Here is a 10,245-nt window from a genome sequence, read left to right on the forward strand (position 1 = left end):
TCTCTCGAAAGGCCCTTGTGCTACCTAGGGTTCCCCAAGGTTTTCTCCTTGGGCAACATAATTTGAGTAAAGTGTGGGCAGGGGAGATTGAAGAGAGATTCCTAGAGTGAGGTCAAAGCCCTTAAGCTGGGTCCATGTTGTTCCACAGCTGCCTTCACGGTCTTCTTGTGGCTTAAAAAATGGGCCACACCATGTGCTACGGCCAGAATCATAGAATCGTAGACCCCAAGGGTTATCTAGTCCCTGCAATGCAGGAATCTCAGCTAAAACATCCCTGACAGATGACCATCCAACCTCTGCTTATAAACCTCCAAGGAAGGAGAGTTCACCACCTCCCGAGGGACACCTGTCCACTGTCGAAAAGCACTTACTGTCAGAAAGTTCTTCCTGATATTTTGTTGGAACCTTCCTTCTTGTAACTTGAAGCCACTGGCTTGGGTCCTACCTTCCAGAGCAGGAGAAAACAAATCTCTTCCATCTGACAGCCCTTCGGTTACCTGAAGAGGGCTATGACATCTCTCAGTCTCATCTTTTCCAGGCTAAACATACCCAGCTGCTTCAGCCATTCCTCATCAGGCTTGGTTTCCAGACCCTTGACCATCTTGGTTGCCCTCCACAGCACACGTTCCAGCTTGTCAACAACCTTCTTGAATTGTGGTGCCCAGAATTGGACGCAGTATTCCAGTATTCCAGGTGTGGTCTGACCAAGGCAGAATAGAGTAGGGCTGTTACTTTCCTTTGACCTGGACACTAGACTTCTGTGGATGCAGTCTAGAAAATGGTGTCCTCCAATGGCTAAACTGGCCGGTGTAGTCCACAGGAGGCCACCAACCTGGATGGCTTTAAAAAAGGATTAGACAAATTCATGCAGGAGAAGACTATCCAGGGCTGCTAGACATGCTGGCCACATTCCACCTCCACAGTTGGAGGCAGCAATGCTTCTGAATAGCAGTTGTTGGGGAACTCAGGATGAGAGAGCGTCCTTGTGTTCTGATCCTGCTTGGTGGCCACTGTGAAAACAGGATGGTGGACCCCATGGGCCTTTAGCCTGATCCTGCAGTCTCTTCTTATGTTCTTGCAACATCAAGAAGGTCCCAGGTTGGCTGTCCCTGTGCTGTGGACCACCCCACCATGGGTCACTCCTTCCAACCAAGCCAATCCCAAGAGTAGAAGGTTGTGATCCTGACACTCCTTGCAGCTCTGGAAGAACAGGTCCTTCTCCTACCCAACGGCCAATTCAAATGGACTCTCAGCAGAGCTTGTATTCTGAGAGGACAGCATGGCAGGTGCTGGCTGGATGCTACACCATCTGCCCTGGTCACTTGCTCGGCATGCATGGAGATGCTTGAGGAAATGAATCCCCTCTTTGGGCACTGAGCTGGTCACACAGCCCACCCATGAAAAGAAGGACCACCCTGCTGGAAGGGTGACTCTGAACGCATCCCATGGCTTCTGCTGAACTGCTGCTTGCCAAGGACAGTTCCTGACTGCCAGGATCAGTCTCCAATGCAGGCAGTCATAAAAAGCAACGAATTCTTAGACTTTCTGTGCCAGTACAATGCACAGGTGCTTTCGATGCAAAGGGGTTTTAAATAATTGTTAGTGTTTGCAAGCAGAAAGGCAGACAGTCTACTTTAATCCTTGGCTAGCCCAGAATAAGTTGTCTTGAAGTGGCTGCCAAGATTATTGGTGGTTCAGTGGTAGAATTCTCGCCTGCCACGCGGGAGGCCCGCGTTTGATTCCCGGCCAATACAACTTGCATTTTGGGATGCGGGTGGCGCTGTGGGTTAAACCACAGAGCCTAGGACTTGCCGATCAGAAGGTTAGCAGTTTGAATCCCCATGACGGGGTGAGCTCCTGTTGCTCGGTCCCAGCTCCTGCCAACCTAGCAGTTCGAAAGCATGTCAAAGGGCAAGTAGATAAATAAGTACTGCTCCGGCGGGAAGGTAAATGGCGTTTCCGTGCGCTGCTCTGGTTTGCCAGAAGCGGCTTAGTCATGCTGGCCACATGACCCGGAACCTGTACGCCGGCTCCCTCAGCCAGTAAAGCGAGATGTGCCGCAACCCCAGAGTCATCTGCGACTGCACCTAATGGTCAGGGGTCCCTTTACCTAATAACATAACAGCTGGATCCGGCCAATGACCCAGCTCTTCTTCCTTTCCTGCACTTGACTTGAAGAGTACAGGGCCCTCCTGCCTTCATGGCACAGCTGCTGAGGAACGTTTGCAGGTTTCCAAGAGTTTTTCCTTCAGGGTTTGATTGCTGGCTGCTCTTAGAGTAGAACATCTAGAAGCTGCAGCACCATCTGGAAGGCCAAGCAGGTAGATCGAGAAATGCAAAACTAGGAGATTAAAAATGCTATGACACATGGTTCCTACTGGTCAAGCCCCATAAGGTAGGGTAAAGGGCTGAGCTCAGGGCTGTCTTGCTAGATGGCAGCCCCATGAAGAAGCCAATGGAATGCTTTCCACATTGACCCATCTCCATCCATGCACACCTCATATCCCAAAGCATCTGCTTTAGGCTTCAGTCATAGAATGGTTAAGTTGGGGGAATCTCCCTAAGGGTCATCTAATCCAACCCCTTGCAATGCAGTAATTCCAATTAGAGAATCTCTGAGGGATGGGCATCCAACTGCTGCTTTGAAACCTTCCAAGAAAGGAGAGACCACCACCTTCCAAGGGAGTTCAGAATCTCCTTCCTTGTAACTTGAAGCTATGAGTTTGGGTCCTACACTCCAGAGCAGGAGAAAACAAGCCTGCTCCCATCTTCCATGGGGCAGCCCTTGAGGTATTTGAAGATGGCTCTCATATCTCCCCACAGCCTCCTCTTTTTCCAGGCTCAACATACGCAACTCCCTCAACCGTTCATCATAAGGCTTAGTTTCCAGAGCCTAGGTCATCTTGGTTGCCCTCCTCTGCACACATTCCAGCTTGATAATATATTTAAATTGTGGTGCCCAGAACTGGACACAGTATTCCAGGTGTGATCTGACTAGAGCCGTCCTCTGCACACACTTGACCTGGACACTATATTTCTGTGGATGCAACCTAGATTATTATTTTTAATATTATTATTAATTTACTGCTGCATCACACTGTTGACTCATGTGAAGCTTGTGGTCTACTAACATCCCTAGATCCTTTTCACATGTACTTCTATGGTGCTTAAAGCACCACCCATTCCCTTCACCAGGAGATGAAGCGTTGGCCGAAGCTCCCCGACTAACACTTGCCTTTGTTCCCGCTTTCATGCCTGTGGCCACCATTTGCCCTCCCCACCCCACACCCCAGAGGAACCCCAATGCCCACCAAGCTTGAGCTCTTAAGACAAGTCCATCCCACTTCAGCCCCGATCCTGACACTGGGGAGGAAGCCTGGCCTAGAGGCAAGTGGCCCTTTGACCCTTCCTTTCCTGGGGTCTGGCAGGGCCCCTCAGCAGCAGAGGGACCAGGTGAGCAGGTGGCTTCCTGTTCAAAGGAACATCCAGGGAACGCAGATATGAGTGAGCCTCAAGGCACATTGTCATATTCAGCAAAATAATGCAGATTAGCAATGGAAGGTGTTGGTGCAACAAGGGTGTTGGTTAAACCTTTGGGAATGTGGTGGCGGCCCAAGCCTTTCTGTTAGCCTGGAGGGCATGGGCAATGAAGCATTGAGGATTCGTAGCCTGAAGACGAGAAGTCCTCTCCCGAGATGAGAGCATGTAAAGGAGCTGTGTGCTCAGAGAGTGGCAGGCGTGTCCCTTGCAATCTCAGAAACCCAGCCCTCGTTCCTCCACCAAGCTGCACCACTCCCTGTCCCAGTGCTTTTTGTGGGCTCTCTGTGCCCTCCCACATCCACTCAAGAGGCAGGGCCAGCATCATAAGTGGTACTTGAATCTGCTTTGTCGGATTCCTTAGAGAAGCCAGTGTGGTGTAGTGGTTAAGAGCGGTAGACTCATAATCTGGTGAACCGGGTTCGCATCCCCGCTCCTCCACATGCAGCTGCTGGGTGACCTTGGGCCAGTCACACTTCTCTGAAGTCTCTCAGCCCCACTCACCTCACAGAGTGTTTGTTGTGGGGGAGGAAGGGAAAGGAATATGTTAGCCGCTTTGAGACTCCTGAAGGGGAGTGAAAGGCGTGATATCAAATCCAAACTCCTCCTCCTCCTCTTCTTCTTCTTCTTCTTCTTCTTCTTCTTCTTCTTCTTCTTCTTCTTCTTCTTCTTCTTCTTCTTCTTTTGAACTGAGACAGAGCAACTCACCATCTGGCACTTTAGCAGCTGCTTGTGGTCTTTTGCTTGACGTATGCACAGACACAGACCCTAAAGCTGTATGGCTCGTCTGAATTACTGGTCTTCTTTTTGGAGAGTCTCTGACATTGACAGGGAAGCCTAGTAGCCACTGGTAGCCCCCCTCCATGAATTTGCCCAATCCTCTTCTCAAACTGCCTAAGCCGGTGGCCATCACTAAGTCCTGTTGGGATGAGTCCCATAGTTCAGCCAAGTACTGAGTGAATAAGTGGCTCATTCAGTCAGTCCTGAATCTCCCAGCATTGAGCTTCATTTGATGGTCCCAGGTTATAGGGTTATGAGATGGTGAAAAGTGTCTCCACATCGTGTGGAATCATACACACCACTCTCTTGCCTCCACTTAACATTTTCCTCAGCTAAAAATTCCTGAATGCTGCAACTTTTCCTCTTGGGAGAGTCGCTCCATTCCAACTCCACAATATCCTTTTTGAGTTAAGGGGGCCAAAAGTGTGCACAGTATTCCAAGTGTGGACACTTCATAAATTTGTACAATGGCATTATGACATTGACAGTTTTAGCTTCGGTTCCTTTTCTGGTGATCCCTAGCATGGAATTCACCTCTTTTGCAGCATGTTCATTGAGTTCTCATTCCTGGCCAAACACCACCAGCTCAGACCCCATTTGTGTGTCCCAGCCCCATTTTGTTTGAACAATTCAGGGTCATTAGCAAACTTGACCACCTCACTTCTCCTATATCATTTATGAACAAGTTAAAATGTGCAGGTCCCAACACTGATCCTTGGGAGACGCCACTTGCTACTTCTCTCCATTTGGAGAACAGTCCATTTATTCCAACTCTCTGCTTCCTGCAACTTAACCGATTCCAGGTCTACAAGCAGACCTCTCCTCTTTTTCCTTGACTTTTTCAGGAGTCTTTGGCAAGGCATTTTGTCAAAAGCATTTTGAACATTCAAGTCTTCTACATCCAGTGAACCACCTTTGTCTAAACACTCCTTGACAAACTATTCTAAAAGGTTAAAGCGACAGGACTTGCGCTTGAAGGAGCCTTCTGGTTCTGCGTCAGCAAAACTTGCTCTTATCAATGCTTGGTAATTCTACCTTTCATAATGCTTTCTACCATTCTTTTCAGGAACAAAACGAACTGGACAGTCATTTCCCAGCCCCCCTAGATCCTGTTTGTTTATTTTTAAAATATGTTACAGGGGTCAATCTTTGGAACAAGCAGCAGACTTTTTTTTCTTAGAAAACCAGCAATTACACTCTTGGGTGGATAGCAGAAAAGCAAGGAGTGCTCTCCCTTGCCCAAATCACATTTCCTTGAAGATCCACCCCCTGTGCGAAGCTCTGCTGCATGTCAGGCTCCTCAGAGATAATAATAATAATAATAATAATAATAATAATAATAATAATAATAATAATTGTATTTATATCGCGCCCTCCCCAGCCAAAGCCGGGCTCAGAGCGGCTAACAACAATAAAAGTAACACAGCATTCTGAAATCAATTCATTCTAAAATCAATTCAGAATCAAATTAATGGCAACCATCAGGCTAGAGTTCTGTGAGGATCACCAAAGGAGGGGGTCAGACTGTGCCTTGGCCAAAGGCCTGGTGGAACAGTTCCGTCTTGCAGGCCCTGCGGAAAGATGTCAAGTCCCGCAGGGCCCTAGTCTCTTGGGACAGAGCGTTCCACCAGATCGGGGCCACAGCCGAAAAAGCCCTGGGTCTGGTTGAGGCCAGCCTAACCTCCCTGTGACCCGGGACCTCCAAGATGTTTTTGTTTGCAGACTGTAAGGTCCTCTGTGGGACATAACGGGAGATGCAGGTGCTCTAGTCATGATAGATTTCCTGCTTTGGGCATGTCCAGGACCTCGTGATCTCTGGGCAGATTTGGGGACTAGCAGGAGGAGATTACCTGGACCACCCTAGGAAAGGCCAGCGATTTAGAGATAGGAGGTGCACATTCTAGAGAACTACCTGAGAGGTTTGTCTCTGTGACTGGACAAGAAGAGAGCCTGAGGCCGCTGGGCTTCTGACGGCCATGGGAGTTGCTGAGGTAGCATCAGCTGTGGGCTCTGCAGAACCACAACCACCCTACTCTCCTGTGTAGATTGTGTGCTTGTGTGCTTGTGTGTGTGTGTCTGTGTGTGTTCTGGTGTCTGAGGACTTCTCCCTCACCACTGCTTTCTCTCTCTCTCTCTGTCTCTCTCTCTGTGTGTCTGTCCCATTCTCTCTCTGCAGACTTTTCAGTAGTCTAGGAGAATTGAGCACCATTTCGCAGCGCAGCTCGGGCACCACCTACACCGTCCGTCCCGGCAGCCGCTACCCTGTGACCCGCCGCACCCCCAGCCCGGTAAAGCCCACCCTGGATAGGACAGACCCGCTGAGCTCCATGCGTCCCTATGGGCTCACCCCGCCCACCATCCTCAAATCTTCCAGCCTCTCCATCCCGCACGAACCCAAGGAGGTGCGCTTTGTGGTGAGGAGCGTCAGCGCCCGGAGCCGGTCCCCGTCCCCCTCGCCTTCCTCGGGGGGGCCCCTGCACGCCCTCCACCCGCCTCGGCCCTTCATGCAGAAGCCCCTCCAGCTGTGGAACAAGTACGACGTCGGGGACTGGCTGGAGAGCATCAACCTGGTGGAACACCGGGACAAATTTGAGGACAACGAGATCGAGGGCACCCACCTGCCGGCTCTGACCAAGGAGGATTTTGTGGAGCTGGGGGTGACGCGGGTCGGGCACCGCATGAACATTGAGCGGGCGCTCAAGCAGCTGGTGGACAGCTGACCGTCCCGGGCGGCGCTGCTGGCCTCCTCCGCCGGGGCCGACTCCCTAGAGGGTGGGGTGGGGCATTTCTACCACTAGACTAGCAAACAGGAACCAAATGGCTTCTATTCTACTCTGGCCACTGCACTGAAGGGCGGGAAACTGGTGAGCGCAGACTCTCTCTTTCCCTCTCTCTCGACACCCCAGGGTGGGCTGGGGTCCCTGGCATCCGTGCAATCAGAGCCACGATGCCTCAGGGAGCAGGAATGTTGCATGAAGATAGATGCCCGGCCCTTTTGTTGGGCAGGGTGGGGAAGCCTGGGCTGTACATCGCTTGATGCACCTTTGCCCAAGAGAGTTGCTGCAGGACGGGCTGTTATTGGGGGGGGCAGGAAGGGGTGCTCCTCCTGAAATTTTGCACCCATGTGGAACATGCTGGCCTAGGCTGGCAGGCAGGTGGCACAGAGGAGGAGGAAGAGGGCTATTTAGCAGGACAGGAACCCATTGGTTTAGGTTCGCTGGGTTGAGGCGGGCGGAGATGGTGTCCCAGAAGAGCTCTTCGCTAGTGGCTCTGGGGTGGCTTCACTGGCCATTCCAGAGGTCAGCTGCCAGCTTGGAGGCATCTTCATGGCCAGGTGTGCATCTTGCAGGTACCAATAGACCATCATCAGTGGCTATTCCCTGGGGATTCCTGGGAAGCTGAGCAGAGCGCTGGAGCTCTTGCTGGACAGCAGCTTCTGAGCAGGGACAGTGTTGGGACAGGCCCAGGGTGCACTCTCGGGGCATTGCCCTGGCCACCAGGAGTCCTGTTGGGAAGGGCAGGAAAGGAGACCTTTGCCCTAGGCTGAGTCAGCAGGCCTTTCTCCCCCACGCAACATGCATACATATTGCCCCCAAGAGGCTCATCTCATTGCCAGGAAGATCAGAAGATTGATGTACTTTCAGAGAGAGAGAGAGAGAGAGAGAGAGAGAGAGAGAGCGCAACGTTCACACAGAGAGAGAGATGAGAAGGACCTGCCTTTTTGAGGACTCTGTTCCTTTTGCCCTGGGGAGAGGGGGACTGAAGTCGCATGGATAGGAAAGCATGTTTGGGGCATCCGAGGGAGGCAAGTGGGGAACCCAGCAGCTCCTGCTTTGCCAACGTTCGTGGGGGAGGGGGGGAGGTCACGTTTTCTCTGGGGGGTTGTCGTGGGGACGCGTCGAAGGGAGTCTCTATAATCTCTGTGCATTTCCATAGATCTGCTGGTGATCCAAGCGAGGAGATGCCAACGCCAGGGGATCTCGCCCACTCCGTCCTGGTCACTCATCTTTTGCATCTTTTTAATCAGCTATATATTTGAAAAGGAAAAAAAAAAGAACAAATATCTATATATCTATATCTCTATAGCCACCTTGTTTTGTTATGGTTTACTAAAGCTATATCTTGCTAGAGGAGGAGGGGCCCTCGCTGCTCCTTCCTGCGACACTTATGGGAGTTTTTAGTGACTGACAATGAATGTGAAGAAGACGAAGAAGGAGAGAGAGAGTCTTTTTAAAAGCTCCTTTCAGGCGCTCTGAATTTTAAAGAATTGCCGGGGGTGGGGTGGGGGTGGGGTGATTAAAAAAAGACAACTTTGCACTTGGTTTTGGGGACACACCAAGTCTTCCATTCTTGCTGGGCAGAGCTGCAGGGCTGGTCCTGGTCCTGGGCCACACACACCCAAAAAAATGCCCCTGCCAATCTGTTCTTTGCTGGGGGGAGATAGATACACCTAACCCGTTAGCATTTCCTTCAAAGTGCCCTGGAAGTCCCCGCTGTGGAGGCGGGAAAAGTCCGAGGTGGAGCCGCACCTTTGGGAAAGTGATTAGGCTGTGGGTGGTCGCAAAGCCCCTTCCCCCAAAAATCCAGGCCCAGGTGCTGGAGGAGGCAGCAAAAGGGAAGCCCTCTGAACTGGGGCCAGGTAGGAGGATTACTCTACCTATATCGAAACACCCTGGCCATCTGGGGATGGCACCAACACTCTTGCTGGTCTCTGCTAGTGAAGACTGCAAACGAGGGGGCTGGCACAGCTGAAACGAGGGGTTGTTGTCACCTGTGCAACTGGGTGCCTCTTATTGGTCCTTATGCACTCTGTCTGGCCCTAACTGCACAGCTGGAGGTGCAACTCTGCTCCCACCTGCCCTGAGCTGCCTTCCTCCAGCACACTGAGCTTGGAGGGGGACCCCACAGTTTTTTGCTGGCGACACACTTTTCATACTGCCTTCCCTCTTTGGAGCCTAGGAGGAGGGAAGGAGGGAGTGGGTAGCTCTTTAACCAGAGACAGCCCACTCCCCCAGAGACGTTTTTGCTCCGCCCGTGGGTGCTGATCTCCATGTCCTTTATCATTCCACCGTGGCTGTATGTAGGCCCTTTTCCAACCCATGCGCCAAATGGCCCCGTCCATGCAAGAATGGTTGGGAATGGTTCCCCTCCAAAGAGGGTATGGGGCTTTGGGAAGCAGATTGCCAACCCGCCCTGTCAGTTTCCTCTGTAAAAGGCATTACTTCTTCTGGTGCTAGAGGGGAGGAGAAGAGAAATCCTCGCCAACCCTCACACATCTCTGAACTTTTCTGAGTTTATTTCAGTAGAGGAGTGAGCAAGCTGTCAGAGCTGGCCAGTCTCCTCACCCCAGGGCATCCTCGCTTGCAAACTGCTCCTGCTGCTGGGCAAGGATGGGAGGGTTGCTGTTCCAAGTTTCTTCTCTGTAGTCAAGGCTTAGGGCAGAGCCTGAGGGTCTGGGGGCTTCTTCCTCTTGCCCTTTCAGAGCAGGGCACTACCACTTGGGATTAAATACTTGCCTAGTAAAAGACAGTACCAAGTAGAACTGCTAATTTCTCTGGTGGGGAGGTCTGTGTGTGCGAGGGGAGGGGGAACCAACTCAACATCAGGAAGGAGCTCAACAGGTATTTGCACCTGTGTGGACTTCCGTGCCATAGAGCTCTTAAAAGCACAGGAGCCTCTTCTGAGCTTCAAGGGGGCTGTCAATTCTATCCGCAGTGGCCCTTGCACAGTGATTGCCCCTTCACTGCCTCCATAGCCATGATGGGAGGGAAGGCATTCGACTCACTTGAATGGGCAATGAATGTGAATTGCACACTCTAGCTCGCTTCCTCCCTCTCACTCACACACTTTTTCACAATAGTGGGAAGTTAGGAAGATGGAACAATTGTGCTCCATCCAAAATTTTGAACCTTTCTAAACCAAATGAAA

The 10,245-nt window shown here is 51.4% G+C and overlaps 1 protein-coding gene across 10 annotated transcripts in view; it reads left to right on the top strand.

The window, feature by feature from the left end:
• Positions 1–10,245, top strand: part of SHANK3 (SH3 and multiple ankyrin repeat domains 3) — a 436,398-nt gene extending 426,153 nt beyond the window's left edge. For 6 of the 10 annotated variants that reach the window (XM_081926705.1, XM_081926703.1, XM_081926706.1 and 3 more), the window contains one exon: positions 6,494–10,245. In XM_081926705.1, coding sequence (XP_081782831.1) covers positions 6,494–7,037 — 544 coding nt within the window. In that variant the 3' untranslated portion in view covers positions 7,038–10,245. The remainder of the gene's footprint in view (positions 1–6,493) is intronic. The other 4 variants (XM_081926708.1, XR_014172130.1, XR_014172131.1 and 1 more) reach the window with 4 other exon arrangements.

This window comes from Podarcis melisellensis, assembly GCF_964234715.1.
Source record: "Podarcis melisellensis genome assembly, chromosome: 10".
Classification (NCBI taxonomy): Eukaryota; Metazoa; Chordata; class Lepidosauria; order Squamata; family Lacertidae; genus Podarcis; species Podarcis melisellensis.